General features: G+C 41.6%; 2 protein-coding genes across 4 annotated transcripts in view; one reads left to right on the forward strand and one right to left on the reverse strand.

Moving 5' to 3' along the window:
- Positions 1-22,568, forward strand: part of LOC120557532 (zinc finger protein Aiolos-like) — a 60,293-nt gene that overhangs the window by 26,345 nt on the left and 11,380 nt on the right. Inside the window, exon 1 of one of the 3 annotated variants that reach the window (XM_039797974.1) lies at positions 432-492. The exons of the other annotated variants lie outside the window; for them this stretch is intronic. Within the exon in view, the coding sequence (XP_039653908.1) occupies positions 483-492 (10 nt within the window). The 5' untranslated portion in view covers positions 432-482. Of the gene's footprint in view, positions 1-431; positions 493-22,568 lie in introns of those variants that run through there. 3 annotated transcript variants of the gene reach the window in all.
- On the reverse strand, positions 2,351-20,050 carry LOC120557586 (insulin-like growth factor-binding protein 4). Its single transcript, XM_039798079.1, has 4 exons — positions 19,127-20,050; positions 9,482-9,645; positions 8,402-8,527; positions 2,351-5,777 (listed from the first exon to the last, which is right to left on the reverse strand). The coding sequence occupies exons 1-4, from the start codon at positions 19,482-19,484 to the stop codon at positions 5,640-5,642; spliced, it is 786 nt and encodes a 261-aa protein (XP_039654013.1). The 5' UTR covers positions 19,485-20,050; the 3' UTR covers positions 2,351-5,639.

The raw sequence follows: 22,568 nt of genomic DNA on the forward strand, positions 1-22,568 counted from the left end.
TGGAGGCTTCACAGGCCACTAAGCTTTTGAGAAAATCAAGGTTGCCCTATTCACTGCTCCCTTGTTGTTAGAACTGAAATACTTTGCATTCTTGTTCCCATTGTTTGAGAGCCGCCCAGGTCAAAAGTTGTAATAGTGTGTCCCCTAAAGATAACAATCCAAAGCCTGTAGGATTTAGCCTTCATCTCTGTCCATTCACCCTGAATAGTACTTGTTTTGGATTTGTTAATTGATTGTGTTCATTGTGACCCTGTTTTTTTCTGTTTACACTGCACACGTGAGAGCTTATTTTATTTCTGCTTGACCTGCATCCTGTATAATATGCATGTAGACACTGTTGGGATCTCATCTGCAGGTGTGGTGCTTTATGTTTTTTTCATTGACCAGTCAAGGGCCAGAAAGCTGTACGGATGGGGCGGGGAGCGGATTCCACACCAGGCATGGGCAGGACTTTGTTTAGCACTGGACACCTGTGATGGAGTATGTCTGGAGGTAGGGTGGAGGTCACATGCCTCCTGTAAGCTACTGTGCAGGTTTAACACACTCACACAGGGCCTCCCAGGCACAGCTGTTGGATTGTGGATGCCTAGGGGCAGAACGGGGCCTATGACATTTTGAATCAATCAGAGGAAAACCTGTAAAGCTCTTCTTGTAATGCAGCTTCAAAACCAGTTCTTAAGCCTTTAGAGCTCCTCAAAATAGACTCAGGCAGTGGAACTAAGCAGACTTGAAAGTTTACTCTGGTGGTGGATGGTGGAGTTATTTTTAGAAGCTGCTGCAGGCAGATTATTATGATGTATCATTCCAGAGGTATTCCTTGGACAAATGCCTTGAGTATTAACCAAGTACCATTAACTTTTTGCTGATTTGGAATCCAAGAGTGGACAATGCTGTAGTTCACTTACCAAACAAATCACATACAAGCATTTAAAAATTGTCACATACAGTACAAAAAAAGAAAAGAAATAGATGCTATGATACTATGGATTCCTCTAATAACACTACTGCTAACATTTGCTACTGGATTTTTTAAGCAGATACCATTATTTGAGAGTTCAAAAATCTAATAATCATGTGTAATTTCAAAATAAACATTATATAAACCAACACCTTTAACTAATTTAGATATTTAAGATATTTTGTGACCAAAATGTTTCGTGGAAAATATTACAGTTGAAAAATAAATCTTATCAAACACTTAACCCAAACAGCAAATATAGTCTGTTTTAAACACTAAGCTTTAATGGCAATTACATTAGTATCCGTAATAATTAAAAACACAAAGGCATAAAAATGTTGTATTTGAAATAAAATAAACAAGTAAATAAAACTCATAACTATAACCAACTAAACTGAACTATAATAAACATTAAATTAAGTCGTGGGATGTGGGCAACCTTATATTACAGATAGTAACTGCATTTTTACCTCACCAAGGAGGTTGTGTTTTCGGCTCAGTTTGTTTTACTGTCAGCAGGATTACGCACAAACTACTGGCCAGATTTTCATGAAACTTGGTGGAAAGGTGAAGCATTGGCCGAGAAAGAACCCATTTCATTTTGGAGCCAATACGCAAATCATTGTTTCACTTTCGTTAACATTGAAAGATAGGGAATTTGTGCTGCATTCATGTGTTGTCAGAAAAAGTGGAAAAAAATTGTTCCCGATCATATTTCATGACTTACCCGAGACGTTTCCTTCGCTCTTCAGTGTCATGCATATACTGGAAACAGCTATCAATGTGTTGTTTAAATGCTGAGAGCAATCCAACAACACATCTTCTTTGTAGCATCCATGTTGTTTCCACATTACGACTAAAAGCTATCACCAATGTTCATATTTATGTTCTAGTTAATTCTTAATTTATCTGCACTTTTTGTGAGACAAGCTGCTATATTGGAAAACATTTTCCAACCATTATTTATATTAGCAGAACAAACAAAACTTCCATTTAACAACTATCTTTCAAAAAATTGTTGCAGCATGGCATTTCCATACTTCCTGTGACTTATTGGCCAAGACGCACTAAAGGTGCAGTAGGTAAGACTTATAAAACTAACTTTAAACTTTAAAAAAAAAACTCTGGCTCCTCTGGCACCACCTCCAACCTGGAGTGGGATACTCCCTTCTGGGGGCAAGGGTTTAGGAGACCATTTTGGGCTTGAGCAGAAAGGGAGGAGGGACTGAGAAGTGGTTGATGTTCAATTTTTTTGGCTAAGTAATGGATCTTCACAATCCTACCTACGGCACCTTTAATACGCTGGATACCAATATATCTGTGATAAGATACAGTTGTCCAATGCTAATACTAATATTACTACTGCTACTTATAATAACAGCAACGCAATTGTAGTTTCTAAAGTGTTTTAATTGATGTATTACAACGTGTACATTTTCATCAGGTAAACATTTACAATGTAACTGATCATTTAATTGATTGAACTCTATATTTCAGTTCTTTAATAACTTCAGTGTTTTAGTATAATGGTCCTGTTCTGGACAAGATACACAAGACCATAGCTGTTTCCAACCCCAGTCCATTTGTATGCATGCAAACATTACTTCATATCTTCTACACATTAATAGATAATATCAAAGGCAAACAGGAACAGTCTATTCTCGCAAAATGCAATTACAGTTCAGTACAGCAAAAGTTAGAGATCAAGCAACGTACTATAGCTTAAATACACAGTTTATGTAGTTAGAAGGCCTTTACAAAGTCAAAGCCGAAACTATTTGCCATCTCTCTCAAAGATTACAGTCAACAGAGAAATGTGTTTGAATGTGTTTAGTAACACTTCATTAGGTGATGAATGATAACCTTTTTGTGTGCATGCAGTTCACTGAATGAGTATTGATGTCTCCAGATACTTTGCTTGTAGTCTTTGGAACGAGTTTTAGGATATTTGGTTTTTGACATTTTTAAGCTGTAGCAATGATTCTCCACCCTCGCCATGTTCTATCTTTCTGTCTGTGTTTTAGTAAACTACCTTTGGATACATTTCTCATGGTCATCAGGTGGCAATACACTTTTTCCAGCAAATTGACCATTGGCTTCAGTAATAAGATTAAATTCCTCGCAGTATGTAGTCTTTTTAGTCACTAGGAACCAAAAGCATGGAATTGTGACTGATATTTTATATATATATATATATATATATATATATATATATATAATTAGAACAACACAATTCAAATTTCATAAGTGAGTTTTTTAGCAAAATGAATATAATCCACATACACATCCAAGGATTGTTGTTCAGAATATCACCACTGAAGATGCATCAGAGAAATCCTCAGTCTGCTCATGAGGGACAACATTTGTAAGATTAATTTTGAGAACGGGCTGGCCCATAATCAACTGTCCCCAGTTAGATGGTGGAGAATCCTAGGGAAAAGCAACTACTTTTCACACCTGAAGGTTATATGTTTAAATACCTTGCACAATAACGGAATGAGAGAAGCACCAAAATTAGAGGATTGTACTTTTCTCAGACTCACTGTTTATATGCATATAATACTGCAAAACAATGTTAAACCAAATTCAAAATGGAAAAATGTGCAAAAGTGCATAATAATCATACCAATAATAGTTTTCTGTTATTTCTGTGTGGAGCTGCATGAACCTCCCTTCAGTGTGTTGTGCTCAAATAGTCCTATTGAAAGCTGTGAGTGAGGATTGTGGAGACATGGAAAGAATCAGAAATCCATTGTGTGACCGTAGCAGTGAATATCTGTTTCAACATCTGACATTACTGCATTGTAATCTACACACCAGTGGTGTTCTGTGTGGGACAGCAACCCTAGTAATGACCGCCCATCCACCCAAAATGGATTTGTGCTTGAGTCAATAATAACCAAAGTCTCCCAGGGAACAGATGGAGAAGGCTGTCCATATCTGGTGGTGACAAACACCAGCATTAGCTTAAACCTGCTACTCCGTCCTGAACTCATAATGCACACCACCAATACAATCAAATTACTATAAGAAAATTCCCAGTCTCGCCTACGGTATCTAAAATATTAGATTAGCTATATCACTTGCACTGGTAATACACTCCTTTTAATCATTAGTGTGATGCCCTATGATCTGAAAACCAACGTTGGATTAGGAGGAAAAAATCTGGTTTCCACCTAATCAATATGTTATCTTTACTGTTACATCTCCTCCATTCAAAGCTTCATGTTAACTAGGAGTTGTTGTGCTGCCAGGAGCTTAATCATTGAAAAGGTATTACACTGCTTGTATATTTAAGACACGTCACGTCTGCAATTTACAACCCTACCCAAAGAAGCATTGAGCCAGTTAGCTGCAGTAATTGTGCAGCACCAATGTGTGAAGTTACTTTTAAATTGTAACAATAACATTGAAAACACACTTTGAAAGCAGCCTTTGCCAATAGCTAGTGCAGATGGTCACACATTTAGGTGATCCTAACACTTGCTGATGCTAATTGCTCCACTTGCTGAAAATCCCAGTCTTCTGTTCCAATCCTTAACAATGCCCAAAAAGTGCAGAAGCCATTTTCTTTCTTGTTTTTGTATTTTGGCACAATCAGTATATAGCACCACCAAAGTTCTCCTAAGCAGTTCTGTCGGAGAGAAATCCTGCATGTTGAAGCATATTCATACAAACATGAAAGTCACACTGGCATTTTAGCACCAGCTGGAGAAATAAGATTATCCTATCAGCAGTGTACAGAGTTCCTAGCCCTGCTCTGCTGCCAGTCCCTCTGGACCACACAAAAAAAGCAAATTTTTTCTGGCCTTTCAGAGATACAGTTGTTCAAACTAATCTCACTTTTCACTTTGGTCTGGATGTAGTGAAAAGCTATGGCTTACTGTATCATTTGGTAACTCAAGGCAGGGGATTGTTGCATTCCTTTGTCCTTTCCTTTTTCATTTTATCTGTTCTCATCCCCATCTTTTATTGCTACTCTTGTGTCGTCGCTGAACTAGACTTTGCGTTTGCAAACCTATTCTGTGCGTTGTTTTAACCTACTTACCAGATGGGTGGGGTTTTACGACATATAGGACAGTAGAACAAGAGCCACACGTTACAACCAATTACACAAATTGTGTGGAAAAACTAGTACAGGACACTTTAATTGATAATCTCTCTGGATTATCCTGACGCAGTAATTCCAATTGATAAAGTTCTCCAGAGAGAATAAAACAAATGCTAACAGCTACTGCTGTTTATCAGGTCTGATGATCTGGTAGGGGGTTAATGCATTTTCTTCCTTTTCCAAGAATACTCTACTGAAGTTAGACTAGACAAAACCACACATGTTGTTCTCTAACAAAGATCACAATTACACCAGTTACCTGTGGAAGGTTATTTTCTGCCACCTGTAACTTTAAAGCGCATGGGTCTGAAGACTATCGTTCTTAAGTTCACATAGTAGAAACAATACACAACAAGTGCTCAAAAGACTCGGAGATCACCAACTCTCACACACAGAAACAAAATAGCAAAAGAACTCAATTCAATGGTTTCCTTTTTGTTGCGCAGGCTTAAGTACCGCTGGCCTCGGGTGAAGCGAGGCTTTAGAGCCAAGTCCTTTCCTCATGTAGTTCTACTAATAAGCACCAGTTGTATTGAGCTGGTGCTGCATCCCCCGCTGCCACTCCACTCCTCAATCCCTCAGGGTAGCAGTCATTAACTGGTGGCAGTCCAATTCCCCTCGCAGCTCCAGCGGGCCCGGCAGCCTCATGCCCGTCTTCTGATCCACACACCAGCACTTTCCTCGCTGGCCGTCACGTGCCGGGTGACACTGTGGGCACAAAAGATGTATAGAATATTTTAGTTACATGGAGCAGCTTCTTCAACTACATGTTTAAATATTAATTAAAGCTGATCTAATAAATGTTTTTTTTTTTTTCTTTTTTCTTTTTTATTAAAGTGGAAATTCAGTATTTTTCAACCTGGACCCTATTTTCCCACGTTTGAGTTTCTAAGTGACTAATGGGGACAACAACTTTAAATTGGTCCAGTATTGAGCGAGAGCTCTGCATCCACGAAACGGGCTGGAGTGTAATCCCATGGTGCAAAGGGGCAGTTTTTGCCACTGACAGGCTCAGATTGGTATAAGTGTCAACATGACAACATTATGGAAAGGATCCTACAGAGAAATAAGACGTTTTTCTTTCTTTCTACCTTTTGCTTGATCGGGTCTGTTTGTTATACTGTGTCGTTCTGAAATCTCGCGAGAGGTGACCTGTTGCCGTAAGACAGCGGAGTGAGAGTCGGAAAGAGTGCCAAAAAGAGTTTGTTGTGTTGGAATACAGTTATCTAAAAGATCATTTCCATAATATTGTTGAGACCCTTATATAATTTCAATCTGAGCCTGTCAGTGGCAAAAAAAAAAAAGCAGGCTGCTCTTTCCAACAGCAAAGCTCTAAAAAGCCCACTGTACATTACCCGTTGTACACCAAACAGCACCCTGACAACGTTAGCAACTAGCTGGTGAACACATTGCAGCATTCAGCATCTAAAAAGGCCAGATATTTCCCTCAGGAGTTGGTGAAGAGCAAAACAGAGCTAAAAGACAGTGACACAAACGCAATGAAGAATGCTAATGTTGCGCCGTCTTTGCTGGATGTGTAAATAGGCAGCTGCTTGCTAGCTTTTTCGGTTAAGGTGATGATTGATAATGTAAGATGAGATTTGTTTTGTGACGATTTAGTTAACAGATAACCTTTTTAGGCTTACTGAAATAAGTCACATATTTTCATGAATTGTAGCTTCATAATGTATTCTGTTGAGTTAACAAGGGAACTATCTAACCTGTTATACCCTGCCTGTAACTCAGTAACAGTTATGTTGGCGGAGGGATATGATGTTGAGATGATGAAGCATGTTTTGTGATTAGTTTTGAGTTGTCCTACACTTGAGGAGTGTCATTAAAGTGAACCAAGTTTTACAGTCGAAGCTGTCTCCGTGCTCTTTCTCTACCCACGGCCCGAAAGTATATATATTTAATAACGACGAGTTAATAGTTAACGCTAACAAGAACTAGCGTTACAATAAGATAAGATATACTTTTATTAATCCCACACTGGGGAAATTCCTTTGTTACAGAAGCTCAAAAGAATAATTCACACACATCAGAATAACACAAATACACATACAAAAAGTATTCTAAGAAATAGAAAAAAATAGAATTAGTTATAATATATAGAATAGAATAGAATAATAATAATAATAATAGTAATAATATTTACACTTTACACCGTTATATAAACAGACAGTATGATTTGTGTTTACAGCTTGTTGCGCTGCCCCAAAGAATCAATTAATGCAGGTTTATATAAAACTGAGCACTAGGTTAGCGCTTACAGGCTAGTTTGATTATCCTACAACAGCAGTCAATCCTATTTTGGCAGGGCCATAATTCTCTAAGATGACGTCAGACCTGGCTTTTAAGCTTTTAAAGATGTTTTCATATAAACAGATCATACATTAAGACAAACTACACCCAGCTGGCAGTTAAAGTTGCCTTAAATGAACTGTGAGAAGAATATCAAGTAATTACATTATTTTATACAAAATCCATGCGATTCCTTCTGTGAACTTTTAACAGTTTGTGTAAAACCTAAATTTATTGGGTGAGAGCCTCCAAGACCAGTTAAAAATCTCAGAGCAACCCTGCCATGAAATGATTGCCAGTTGTCCCTCATGACCTGTGCTTTACTTCCCAATAGGGTTTATCGCAGTGCCGTTGTAGTTAAACAGTAAACAGATGCCTGTGAATCAGAGCAGACGGAGATACTTCAACCAACGTTACACAATCAACATAACTCCGACTCTTGATGACTGGTGCCTTAGCACAGCTTTCCTTTTATCACTCACTCTGCGTCTGCTGCTTTGATTGCACACAAGGCAGAGCGGTCTTATCTGTGTTTTTATGTTCTCCAATTCTCTCACTCTTATCTGTATAGTTGCACAATCTTGCAAAGGCACAATAGCAACAAAAAAAATAAAGAGTAACTGCGTCTCAGTGCTAATTGCATCCATCACAGCAATAAAGTGATTATGTAAACGGTTTAAAGGAAACCACTTTACACACGCCGTTCAACGCTTGATTCCTGAAAGAAAAATCCCTTTTTATGTGAGATTAGAAAAAAAGGCTTCTTGGCATCACCACGACTGTCTGCTTGGAGACACTTTTGTGTTGATCTTGAACTCGTAAGACAATATTTCATCGGCTTCAGGCATGTTTTGTCTCTTGGCTCACAGGTTGATGATGTAGTTTGAAGTACAACGACCCATTACAGGCATTCTTATTTGTATTGGCCTAATAATAAGGATTCACAGTTCACCAGTACACATAGCCAAATGGTGGTCAGCTCAGTCATTCAAAAAGCTCATAGCGAGCGTTTGCTCCAAATCACAGACCTGCTTAGGGTGGAAATCTCCGTTCTTGTCACAGTTGGGGATGGGGATGGTGAAGAGATCATCATGTGTGCGAGTGTTTGATGCCAATCTGTCCAACGCTCTCTGTAGCTCAGCACGACACGGAGCCTGTCGGAGAAATCATTGATCTGATGTTTATACACATCAGCAGAGTTCCAGACGGAGATCATGTATGAAGACATTTGCAATGGCGTACGGAAACTGCTGTTTATAAACGAATGTCAAATGATTAGCTCTGATTTTCAGAACAAAATAATGAGAAAGTTTAGGTAAAATCTAAAAACCAGCCACCATCATTTAAGATATCATTTCAGTTAGTCATAAAAAGTAAGGAATAATAGATCTGCAGTCTGAAAAAATAGTGCGTTTTTAAGTTTGGAAGTAAATACCAGGCAACCAGGCGAACTGGGGGAATGCCGGCTTTAATTTTGCCATTATGATTTGCTTATTGAAATCACATTCAAAGTGCTGGTGTGGGGTCATAGCTAAATTCAACATCACACAGGTTTTAATTTGACACTTAAGAAATGTCAACATCCTTACATTGTTTGTGCATGTAGATGGACGTGCAAATAGTGCTGAGAGTTGGCTGCATTGAATTCACAAGCCAACTAATGAGTGCATGCGAATGCATTATTATGGCAGACTTTTTAAATCAATCGGCACAGCCAATCTTTAAAAACCCTAACATATCTATATGAGACTGTGGCTTTACTGTGCATTCATGTTACACATTTCAGTGTTTAATGAATGAGGTAAAACCAGCCTGTTAATGATTAATGGGGATGTTAGGATCCAGCTCTTGCCAGTGTTAAACCAGCAAATTGCATGTTGATGTCAATGTGCACCTCTACTTCATTTCGCAAGACCGCAATTAAATGCTATGGTCTGTAAATAACTAATTTTTACATTTACAACCTGACTTTAACGTTGTGGCTTTGGAACTCTAAAGCCTTAATGGAAAACACCTGATGGGGCTGAGGCATGTGCTGCAGAGGGGGATTGCCTGGCTTTGTTGTTTTCCGTGAAACTGATAAGCTTTCAGAAGATGGTTTCTCTCACCAGCGCCGCCTTGGTCTCCTCTCTGGCAGTGTTGCTTCTCTGATTTGTGGATTTTGGAGGGTGTCGGGCCAGGGTCTTCTGTATGCAGCGCTTGTCTTGTGGGCTGCAGCGGATATTGCTGTTGTTTGGGTGGTCAGGGATGATCTCATCCTGCCTGTCCATTGCTAAAGGACAAGGAATGATGCTTTAGTTCCTTCAGTTCAACAACAAGGCGGACATTGAGTATTACATTAACAGTTAGAAACATTTGCAGGGCTTTTGTTGCAGGATTGTCAGTGCAACATGATATGTTTTAATGATATGAGCAAAATGTAGGGCAACGTCCATTAAATGTAATGCTTAGCTGTTCTGCCTTCCCCCTTGTCCTTCTAAAAAAATGAGGCCAGGTTAACCTTAGGACACAGAGCTCTGGGGGGTAAACCGTACCTAAGCTTTCGCCCTGGTACTCACCTACGGCGCCACAGCCATGCCACGAGCTCTGAGGCTTTTTATGCCATTCCACCCCTGTTCTGCCACCCTCTGTACATCACCTTTGCATCCCTATAAACCTGCAGTCCTCTGGCCCTGCAGGCAGCCAGATGCTTCCTCAGGAAATGCCCCCCTCCCCTTTTCATTCTCCACCCCTCCACAACAACCTGAGTCTGTGCCAGATGGAGTTTGTTAAAGGGCATTTGCATTGTCACAAGTGGGCGTGCGTGTGTACATGCGTGCATGCATGCGTGCACGTGTGTAAGCTGGTTGGTGGCTTGGGGGGCACAAGATGGACTTGAAATGAGGGTTGTGTGCGCTTTCTCTGTGCACATGCATGCTGCTTTTCACCTGTGGCTTGTAAGACTTGGCAGAGTGTATGCTTTCTGCTCATAACCCGTGGCATTTTACAGATTGGCACTGGAGTCAAAGCCCTTTTAAATTGCGGTTTTACCGTTTTGAAGCTGTTCTCACACTGATTGTTGAACCAGATCTGAGCTCTGGTTAATATCTTAGGTCACTGCCAGGCATTCAGGTAATTGCTGTTGGCAAAGAGACGATGAAGGTGGCTCAGTAGCCTCCTTAACCTTGTACAACGTGAAGCCTTTTCTCAGGTCTAAAATGCATGAAAGCATACATGCACACAATCCAAACCAGTGCAAGCTTTTCTTTGCAGTACTAGTTCTTGAGCTAGTGCTGGCCCTGCTGTATTTAGGATACTGATCCTGGGCCATTTTCTGGTGATAACTAGTTTTTTTTATTTTTTTACAACTTGGCAATAGGAGCTGGAAGATGACTAGGTTTCATTAAACTTTATAGACATAGTCATCTTGCTTGGCTTGTCTCGGGGGGGGGGAGTCTGGCTGTTTGTATTTTTAGTCTTGTTGCTGTTATGGCTTGATCATCAGCACTTTCCTTCACAACAGCCAACAGGGTTTCAGCTGTTTCCTTTGTTCCAAGTTGTTCTTTCTCCTCTTTTGCCAGTGCACACTTTTCCGATTGCACGCTCTTTCATAGGGCAAGCCAAAGTGATTTAGAAGTGGGTCAGGGGTGGCATGTCCTGTTTGCTACCACTGCGGTTTTCTATGGAGGAAGTTGCCACTTCTCCGTGTGGTTTCGTTTGATTTGGATCAGCAGCTTTTGGCTTTTAAAATACAATGCTCATAGTGCTTTATCAGCCACATAGAGCTGATACATTGCAGTGTATTACCAGTCACAGGTGCACAGCAAAGATAAAGAAAAGATCTTGAGTAAACATATAATAAGGAACAGTCTTCACCTGTCTTTTTATGTCTTTTGGTACAATGTAATAAACCGAAACCAAGCCAACAAGATCCATTAAAGACAAAAAAACAAAAACAAAGCCCACTACAGGTTAAATTCATCATCAATTAATTTGTTAAATCTTTGTCTTATTTTAATAGCCTAGTGAGATGTCAATACAGCATCTGATTAGCAGACGGTTACATAGCCGGTGCTATTACATATATCATTACTGTGATACATAGGGTTGGGTATTGTTTGGGTGCTAAAACGATTTTTTTTAACCTATACTTAAAATAAAAAAATAAAAAATGCACAAAACGACAGTCAGCGACATTAAAGAACAGCGTGTGTGGCAGAAGGGAATTTTACTATAACATTAAATGCACCATGAGCTTATGAGGTCCCGTTGGTTGTTTCTCCGACAACTCTGACTACTGCTGCAGACTGTCTTACGTCCCGGTGTTGCAATCCTTTCCAGTGACACAGCCACACTTTACACTGTTTAGCTGTCAGCATTTTTACCGTGTTTAAGCCAGCTACTAGCTAACGGTAGGCTAACGTTACCTGCTGCCAAGTGTAGTCAGTGTTTCCTCTATGTTAATTTTGTAGTGGCGGCCCACCATGGCAAAATTTCTGCCACCACGGTATCAGAAATAGGTTCGGACAGACCTGCCCCCACTGCTGAAAAGAATCCTAAAGGAAACACTGGTAGTGTTAACTAGCGTCACATGCAGTGATTCTCCTGTTGCCTGTCAGTTTCGGAGCACCAAAAAGCAGCGTACTGGGTTTCGGTACCCAGCCCTAGTGATACAGCTCTGATCAATACACCAGGGTGACCACAAAGCTCCATTATCTTAGCACTTAGATGACACATTCCAAATCTATTACACAATAAACTGCATTGCTTGATCAATCTAGTTCTTAGTCAAGTATTTGTTGTCACATATCAGCTGCTGTACTGATGTAAATGCAAATGTGTTTGTCACACTGGCCACCCGACATGTGAGCATCAGTTATTATGGGATAGAGAAAGCAGTCTGATTGGCAGGCCTCCTCTTTCAGATGAACACATTTTCTACCTCGGGAACCATCCCTTTACAAATTCATTGCATTTACACATAATCTACATTAAGCCCATGCCAAGTCCTCTGTTTATGTATATGTATTTATGTCTTTCTTTTTGCAGTCTGTTGAACAGTGACATAAGGATCTAAAGGGGTTGATAGATTTCAAATTCCACCGTTTGTGGCTTCGAGGCTGAACTTGTAAACCTCGGAGACAAATATCCTCCTCAAATAAATATTTAGTTATGCTCAGCGAGTCCTTTCCTATGGTTTACACTTCCAGTGGCTTAGATCTCGGATCTAAGCCAAAAGAGAGTTCTCTATGTGAGACAGTTGTACTAAAACCTTTTTAGAAAAACAACTTGGTTTGTGCTCTGTTTAATTTGATACACTGAGACTAGTTACAAGGCGCTCGTGAAGTGAGGTAGATAGATTAGCCTTTACATTTGAGTTTACATTTGAGCTGCTGAGTAACTTCCTTAAGGGGCGTAAAGCTCAACTGATGAATCAGCCAATATTAGCTTATTACAGATATATCTGTATTGACGTATGTTATTGCCTTAAGTAACAAGAAATTGTAGAATGTAACAAACTACTGTACTGACAGGTCATTTTTCAACTGTAAAATGCCCCACTCAGTTTATGTTCGTCACAATTCTTAAAAAAAAAAAAAACTAATGTAAAGGATTCCTATTAAAGAAAATCCTTGTTTTTTGTCTGACCTCTAGTGGTTTAACTTCTCATTTTGCTGCAGTGATGTAAGAATGTACCTCAGGGCTTGTCGGTACACCGTGACATCATCGTTGGGTGTGGTTACAGGTGCAACAGGTGTGGTTAAGGGTGTATCATAGCACATTTCTATCCAAACGCACTGAACTTTTGACCCAAATGCTTCGAAGTTTTGAGCGTTTTTGTTAAAGCGTTGAGTCATCCAATCCACACTGACTCTGTCCTCCATAAACATCTTAGCCGCCAGTCAGCAGCAGCTGATTTTTATATCCCTAGGGCACCGTAGCAAGTGTAGTAAAACAGGCAAGCTCACAGACAGACTGGAAGCCTTGATCAAACATGGGGGAGTCAATGTGGGTCGATACATTTCATAAAATGGAAGCATATCTGTTCAGTGAGACGCGCGAGTGGCGTTGCTTTCTATGGTTCATGGTTGTCAATAGAACTTTCAACTGTCATTCAGAATGGAAATCACAGACAGGAAGTGAAGGGAGAGTCAACGAGAGAGATGGAGAAGTCGTAACTTAGAATATATTCTAATATTCTAATATACCAAAATTGATATTCAGCACAGCCCTACATATGTTTATTTAAAAGAAAAGCTCAGATATCCAAAATACAAAAGAAACCGAAATGAAATAGTAGAGCAATGGTGCAATCAGTATTGCTGAGATCTTAAGTTAAACTTTATTAATCTTATATACGCTTTGTGTCTCGACACTAGATAGAATAGATTATACTGTTTTGACAGCAACTAATCTCCTGAAAAATGAATACTCTTTGGGGAGGCTACTTCTCCAAAATGTTTTGTAACACTTTGATAAGTGCTACAGTTTCTGGCAGCGACTTGACAAGTCAACTAGGCTTACTACCAAAAAACTGCTCCCTTCAGTCAACACTGGAGCCTGGTTTCCAGGCAGGAGACTTCTTTGAATCAGTTAATCAGCAGACTTTATGGCTAGTGCAGTTGTAAGACCATCATTAAAGACTGCCAGCATGGGCTGTAAGGCCAATGACAATTTTGGAATAGTGTCATTTGTCAAAGCAAAGATAGAAAGTAAAATCGACACTATATCACAAAGGCAGCCTTTGTGAAAAGGGAAACCTGATGTCGCTTTGGCCACTTCCCATCCAACTGATCAAAACCAGGCATCCGGAAGTACGCCATGCAGAGCAGCAGCAGTGTCCTGTCTTGATTTACTCTTTAAGGAGCAGAAAATAATTAGGAGCAACACATTTGAAAGAAATTGAAAAATGCACATGCCTAGACTGGGTAAAGCCAGCCCGATCTGCCGGCGTTTGATTTCGCCCTGCATCTCAGGCTGGAAACCTGTACGTTTATCTATCCCGCTGAAAATGGCAAGTTTTGAAGAAATCTTCAATCGTGCAACAAGGCAGGCCTGCTTGGTTCTTTCAGGGCAGACTTGTATAAAGTACTAGAAAACTATACTTGAGTAAAAGTACAAATGCTCTATCAAAAAAGTGACTAGAAGTACTAGTATTAAACATTTTTTGTACTTAAGTATTGCAAGTAGTTTATTTTAAAATGTACTACTCAAGTACTGAAAGTAAAAGTATAAGTCATGTCTTATGTAGTTATTAAAGAAAGCAGTAAAAAGTTTGAATATCATGTTGTTGGAGTTCAACTTTTTACATGGTATTAAGACTGCATATTGCTGGATATATGAAGGACGTTTCTAAAATTAACCCAAAAAAGGTACATTAATACATTCATGTTATAACGACTATTATCTGATATAACAGTGGGTTATTAATCACTTATTAACAAATACTGGAATAACATACAATTATCACACTGTGCAAGTAAAATGAACATCCTCTCCAGCACAGTAACGATTAAAGCCCCAAAAAGCATATCCCACACTAGCTAGTAACATGTGTGATGTAGCTACAGGAAAGTTAGCAAGCTAGCAACATCCAGATAAACTAGATCAGCTTCACATCACAGGGTCAAACATCCAGATAAACTAGATCAGCTTCACATCGCAGGGTCAAACATCCAGATAAACTAGAGCTGCTTCACATCACGGGGTCAAACATCCAGATAAACTAGAGCAGCTTCATATCACAGGGTCAAACATCCAGATAAACTAGAGCTGCTTCACATCACGGGGTCAAACATCCAGATAAACTAGAGCAGCTTCACATCGCAGGGTCAAACATCCAGATAAACTAGATCAGCTTCACATCACAGGGTGAAAACATCCAGATAAACTAGATCAGCTTCACATCACAGGGTCAAACATCTAGATAAACTAGAGCAGCTTCACATCGCAGGGTCAAACATCCAGATAAACTAGATCAGCTTCACATCACAGGGTCAAACATCCAGATAAACTAGATCAGCTTCACATCACAGGGTCAAACATCCAGATCAACTAGATCAGCTTCACATCACAGGGTCAAACGGTTAACATTCAGGACTCATTATGTACTGAAGTAGGAGAAAAAAATAATAAACAGATACAGACTTTTAGTACTTAAGTACAGCAGTGAAGTAGTTCTACTTCATTATTATACATCTCTGTTTCGGGGAATGATTGTAAAGATTTACAAAGAATATGTTTAGGTCATTTCCTCTCTAACTGGGAGGTTTTGGGAACCGATTGGTGGGATTGCTGTGGACGAAGTACACAGAGAGATACACTGGTAAGAGCCAATGAGGTTTAACCATGTATCAGCTCATTTAAATAGCTCACGTTACTGTATTGTGTCAACAGTATGAGGCGTTTTCTCTTGCGGGGTGCAAATGTTCCACCAGAACAAGTTCCTTCCCGAGACCATTTAGCAGAGCCACCGTCACTGCGTCCAGAGTTTAGCGCCACCTAAGACGATTGTGATTGGTTTAAAGAAATGCAAACAACCCATAGCGTTTTTTTCTCCAATCCTGGAATGTTTGTGTGAAAGAGCCAGACCCTAACTACGCAGCGCTGTGGAGATAGGCAATGCCAGGCTAACGGGCAAGTGAAGGGGCGTACTGCCTGGCATGTTAGTAACCAATACAACTTGTAATTGTTATAAAAGGCATGAATTAACAATAATGACCACTGCTCAGAAAATAAACTTTAAACCGTTTTTTTAAGCCATTGGCATGTAGATTGCTGCATTGTTTTTATTGGTGAACCATTACAATAGGTTCACGAAAATGTTAAATGTTATAGCACCCTAAAAACACATGCACATCCAAACGTGCCGAGGAGTCCTCGCCCCGTGGGAGAAAGGAAAATCTAGGTTAGCATGCTGCTTTCATAAAGACCTGTGTGCGTCACTGTAAATTGGGCATGGTTGGACAGAGTCTGGCTCTATTGACAGTTTCATTCATGCAGCTCCTCTGGTGCCTGTAGGCGTAAAACTTTCATATCTGACATCTGTATCAGTTTGTAAATAACATCCAGTTCACTGTCAGAGGGAAGCATTTGAATACGACACCAGGGCAGACTCGGCAGGAATGCAGGAACTGATGCCAACACACGCATGATGATTTATTCTAAGAATTAAGATAGCGAGGGTTTCTAAGAATTAGATATTAAGATGCACCAAAGCTGTCCTAGACCTTGACATAAGATGCAGGGTAATGCTTGCTGTTGCTATGGAAATTTGGTTCAAGAATAGCCCTAAGGTTGATACATTTTGAGAGAAAAACCAGTTTTGAACCAAAGAAAATGGACTAGTAGCTCATTACTCTTGCCAGCCTGATCTCACGAACTACCTTGACTTAGCTTTTGTCTTATTTGGTTAACAGAAAATCAGCTTTAATGAAGTGGCAATCATGAGGCAGCACAAATCTTCTTAATGCATATGGTATGTTTCAGTATCGAGATGCAGAGCTGTAACTATTAACCTGAACACCCTCATTTCCCCTCAAAGGGCTGTCATATCTGCCTCTATCCTTGGGTCGTTTTTATTAGTAATTCCCTTGGTTTTTAAAAACCCTCTTCTATTTTTATCTAGCATGTTCGCTGTTGCTAGGAGCGGGGCAGTGTCGGACATGTATTCAGCAGATGCACCCCCTTGTTTAATAATGCATAAGTACGGTGAATGCACCACAAAGGAAATCTCCTGCTTGTGACTGGAGTTTGCTCTTCGCCGCTCCCCTATGCCTCTCGGCTGCCATGGTTTACATTGAACATTCTTATACAGCGGATCTGTGCTGCTGCCCAGAAGAATTGATTTACAGTTTTTTATTGGGCAGAGCTTTCCCGCTTTGCTATGACTCTAGGGGTGAGAAGGAGTGTGGAGGCAAACAGAACTCAGCACTCAGATTACAGAACACCAAAAACAACAACTTTTGAACTTTCCAAAATCCTCCATCTACGCGCTGCCTCGCCCCATGGAAAAGGACCCAAGACTCCCTCCAGAGCACCATAACTCGGACAACGCATCATCAAAGAGCAGAAATAATGTTCAGGGAGAACATTATGCAAGATAAAACTAGTGTGGATAGACAGAGCTGGGCCAAGCTGAGACCTCTTGTTTTTATCATTCTCAGAACAGCTTTCCTCTTCTTTCTGATTCCATTTAGTCAAGCTATGTGCCGGCCTAACCTATGCTGGCCCTGCACAGAGAGCAGAAGGCTCTCATTTCAGCCCTGGCAGCAAGAGTGCCGATGAGCTCATCCTCATGAAGGAGCTGGACGCGGCGGGCGATGCGCTCGAAGGCTTGTTAGGGGTGGGGGGGTGGCGGGGTGGGGGTGCACGCAGGGCCAGGGGAAACAGATGCTGCAATGAAGATGAGAGTCCTGGGAGTTTTATATTGGCTAAGATCATCCAAATCGTTGGTGTTCTGGCGCACGCAGATAGCCTACTGCTATTACCAGTAACTGTCTGGGAGCCTGGGCTCAGTGGAAGCAATGGCGGGCCAGATAGTTGATAATCTGGAACAAATGAAAGAACCACCTTGTCTGCGACACATAACAATTGTCTCATATGATATAATGGAAATCAACACCACTCCCTCTGTGGAGAGCAGAGGAAGACGAACAGTGGAGACTGTTTCATCGGTAGAAAAGAAGTTAACGTCAAAGCAGTGAACTGGAACTGGATCTGCAGATAAGACATCCAGCATTAGACATCCCACTGTGTGAAAGTGGAAACAGACGTTCTTCATTGCAAAAGGAATGCAGCAACAAAGAGGAGAATAAGAAGCGATACCAAAAGAGTGCAATAGAGACATCGACAGTAGAAGAAGAGTTAGACATCTGCAGCAGCAGGAGGAGGGGGAGGAGGAATGGGGGCATCCGTGAAAGAGCGCCAAGTGAATTACTGATTGCAGAGAGCTCTAATAGCCCCAGACTGGCCACACTCCATTACAGTCATTTCATACAGGAGCTTTTATTACCTCCTCCCATTACACACACACACATACACACACACACACACACACACACACACACACACACACACACACACACACACACACACACACACTCTCACATGCCCAGTACCACCACAATGCATTTCATTTCACTGCCTGCACTACACGACTACCTGCAGGATCTCAGTTTAACATTGGCACGATGAGGTAAATGCTCTCCCAAGCCTAATCCAAGGTTCCTCCACTAAAACAGGTAACTAATTCACACGACACACAGTCACACGTCCCTGCACACACACTAACATGCACACACGCCCACCTCAGCTATCAGCACAGCGCTCTCCTCTCTGATGCCTGCTCTGCATCTTACAGCAGGGCCCCTTTCACAGCGAGCGGCCGCAAGACAGTCCAGTCCAGGCCAGGCCATGCGTGAGGAGTTGGTGTGTGTCCACGCTCTGGTTCAGGGCTTAGCCGAGATTAGGTTAAACAAGCAGCACATTGTCACACCCCCGACTCCGACTCTGCCCGGTTCAGGTAAGGCCCAGGGAGCGGAGAGAGCAAATATTCTGGCCTGCTCGGCCATAGGTCTTTGTAGAGACCTGGTCAGCTGTGGCTGACAGTTGTTACATGCTTCATGCTATGAGAACATCTTGACAAAGATCAAACGTGGTGTCAATGCTTTGGTGCTGTGAGCCGTATTGTAATTGACAATAAGTAAAAAGAAGAAGTGTAAAGAAGTGCATTTGTCATCAGTTCACACAGACTCTGACCCCTTCACTCTCACCTGAGTTCTCCTCCACCTCCCTCTCATCAGTGCACACCCCTTGGCCGTGCATCAGCGAGTGCAGTGGTCTCTCCACGCCACGCGGCGGGTAGCAGCGGAGGCCCGTGCCACATCGGGGCGAGTAGACGCCACAGTGCGCCCCTTTTGGCAGGGCACAGGTGGGGCAGCAGCCGCAGCCGGGCTCCCGCACCGTCTCCTCGCAGCCGTCTGGCAGACGGCAGCTGGCCAGCCTCTCCTCGGAGCACACCGGGCAACGGATGGCCTGGTCCGACAAGCACAGTGCCACCAGCGACAGGGCGCCAAACGCCCAAAGGCCCCAGCAGGACGGAGCTACTGCCACGCCACCTCTACGCACCATGACAGCCCCGGCACCTGCAAGCAATCCTTTGCCCTCGTGTATGCTCCCCTCCTGCTTCCCTCTCCTCTGAGTGTTGTGCAGCTTTTGATCACTCTCTAATTCAACTGCAGATTTCAGACCAAATTGGGAGATTTAACCGCTTTGTCCAGGATGGTCTTTGATATTTTCAGCTGGTTAGTGTTTCAATTGCAGAGACACAATGCCTCTGCTGTATTGCCCCTCCGTTCCTCTGATTCAATTTCACAGCGCAGGAATTGGAGCCTGCTCGTGATCGTGATCTGCTCGGCTGGTAAATGTAGTGAAAGAACAAGTTTTTTGTTATGTTGGAATGAACAGTTGCAGGAAGGATATCCATCCACTGTGTTCAGGTGAGTCTTGCTCTGTCTTCAAGTTTGAGTCCAAAGGCTCGCCCGCCCTCTAATGAAACACCGAAAAATGTGGTCTACAAGTGTCCAAAATCAAAGCAGGTCATCAAAAGGCAACGTTTTGAAGTAACAGCTGCAGTTTCCTCCTCTTGCTGGTGTGCAGTGTAAAGTACTCGCTCCTGAGAATGGCTCAACACGAGTGGCTCTCCTTGGACTTTATACTGGTCCATAGACACGCCTCTTTCTACAGTGAGAGAGGAGCTGAAAAGCACAGCAGAGAAAAGCCAGGCTAAAGCGCTCTCCCTCTGTCTTACTCTCCAGCTCTCCTACTCAGACACACAAGCTCCCTCACTTGTCCTTTCTCAATCCTGAGTGCAGCTGAATCGCCCTCTCACTTCACACACAGATTACACTTAGTTTTCTCTCCCCACCCTTGTATTATTAAAAAAAAAAAAAAATTCAGTCAAACATGTCCGACCCATTTTAGAGTGACAATTGCTCTGATATATTGATTGCATGGTTGAAAGATTTCGATCCATAAAAACCTAAAAAAAAAACTAAACAGGGAACACATCAGGGCTCTTCCACTTTTATCAACCCCAAATGCCCAACACTCACACACACACACATACACACACACACACACAAACACACGTGTATGTGCATCTAGGGTCGAAACATTGTTCAAACAACAAAGCAAGCTCCTGCCTGCTCCCTCAACAATGTCTCCGTGTGTCTTTATGAGTGTTGTTTGTTTGCATACATGTGCGTCCTGTGGTCAGTCCGGTCTGTGCTGCTGCCCCCTGTCATTATGTCGGCCCCCAGATCTCTCTCTAGCAGCTATAAAAGGCAAATGGACAGTTTAACCCCCCACCCACCCTCCTCGCTGCCGCCCTGCCCCCACCGGTCCTAAAAAAGCCTTCCACAAGTAGGATGGCAGGATAACTTTTAACAACGCTACGAAGTGGGACAGTTTATTATACATGTGTGTGTTTCTGATCATGTAAGAGTCTGTAAATCAGTGTGTTACTCTGTTCTTGTTTGCCCGCGTGTGCAGCTGTGCCCTACACCCAGCCTTTAAGGTTTTGAATCATGGCTTTTATTGGCGACATCTCTCTCTTTCTTTTTTCCTGTGTTCCTTTGCCTCCGTTTTGCCATGGAAACCCAGCATGTATTGTAATGCCTTTGTGAGTGTGCTTTCTTTCAGCTTTTTTTCTCCGGGCTGGTAGCTGGTTGCCATAGGCAGGCCATGGGCCGCAGCCAAGCCTTACAAGGCCGTGCACCACTCAGGTGGGTGCTGGCGTGTGTGTTGTTAGTTACACAGCACCCCGATTTCTCATCCGTCCCTGCTTGGTAAACAATCAGAAATTAGGCAAGCTATCATCGACCTTTCTGTGATACAGACACTTCCCTCATTGCGACTCAAATACTTGAAAGAAAAACTACATCTGGTTAGTTTCAAGTAAAAAGCTTGACTCACTGTAATAACAACGTACTAAAGCAGTAGGTAGTTAGTGGAGCCGCGTACTGTTCCTGGAGCTCACAAGAGAGCCAGCAGTTTCATTATGTGTCACTTATGAGGTGTTTTAGTGTGTGTGTGTGTGTGTGTGTGTGTGTGTGTGTGTGTGTGTGTGTGTGTGTGTGTGTGTGTGTGTGTGTCAGGGATTCATTATTGTCATTACACAATACCGGATTGCACAATGAAATTTAGTTGTGTGTGTGTGTGTGTGTGTGTGTGTGTGTGTGTGTGTGTGTGTGTGTTTTTGGGGGGTAACAGTGGAGAAGCCACGGTGCCTCTGCAAAATAGCCTCAGGAAAGAACTTGTTTTGGTGGAACATGTGTACGTTCAAAAGTTGTTTTAGTCGTGCAACAGAAAACTCCGATTGGACAGATAGTCTAGCTAGCTGTCTGGATTTACCCTGCAGAGATCTGAGGAGCAGTTAACCATAGTCCTCACAAATCCACCAGAGGTTACAACGCCAGCACAAAGAAAGCAGAAGGTAACGGACAGCCGGCCGCAATGACTGACATCCGGCGGCATTTCCGGCAGCAACGGAGCAATCCTGGTAGTGAAACGTCGTGGATATGGACTAGCTGTTTGCCAATGAGTTGTATTTGAGTGTGTTATGTGTGTGTTTCTGTTTCATATTTCACCATTGTACATTCATAGTATAATGTATTTTAATATAGAACAAACATAAACACAATCATTTTCAAGGGCATTTCAGGCATGCGAATAAATTCCTTCTTAGTCATTTCTATAGATATTTGTTGGCATCACTTTCCATGTATTTGGTCCATTTTCTCCAGTTCTTGTCATGGATATGTCCTTGTAAATTAGGGCTGCACGATATGAGGAATATATAGAATTGTGATTATTTTTGACTGATATTGTTATTGCGAAATGATTGACGATATTGGAGGGAATGATCATTTTTGTATCATTATTCTCATTTTTATTGAAAAATATAAAAAGAAATTTAAATGATTATAGTGTGATTTTTGCCATGATCTGTAGGATAGGATATGTAGGCCAAGGCGTCTCCGCAGCACCACAAAATATAAAATTCAGAATGGTTTGACACATATTTTGCCTTTAGCAAATATTGCGCCCCTCTGCGATTTGGATATTGCACTAGTCCATATTGGCAATTCCATTTTGAAAAATTGCGATTAATTGTGCAGCCCTAGTGTAAATGTTTGATCCAGTTTTTTTCTT

This window comes from Perca fluviatilis, chromosome 1, assembly GCF_010015445.1.
Source record: "Perca fluviatilis chromosome 1, GENO_Pfluv_1.0, whole genome shotgun sequence".
In the NCBI taxonomy this organism is placed as follows: domain Eukaryota; kingdom Metazoa; phylum Chordata; class Actinopteri; order Perciformes; family Percidae; genus Perca; species Perca fluviatilis.

What these genes read in the sequence shown, in the direction of transcription:
- LOC120557586 (XM_039798079.1), bottom strand. Translation starts at nt 19,484, where the DNA reads ATGGTGCGTAGAGGTGGCGTGGCAGTAGCTCCGTCCTGCTGGGGCCTT. An exon ending in AGGAGACCAAGGCGGCGCTG is followed by an intron (nt 8,528 to 9,481) that starts GTGAGAGAAACC and finishes TTTCTCCGACAG; the next exon opens with GCTCCGTGTCGTGCTGAGCT. An exon ending in GAGATTTCCACCCTAAGCAG is followed by an intron (nt 5,778 to 8,401) that starts GTCTGTGATTTG and finishes TTGTGCCCACAG; the next exon opens with TGTCACCCGGCACGTGACGG.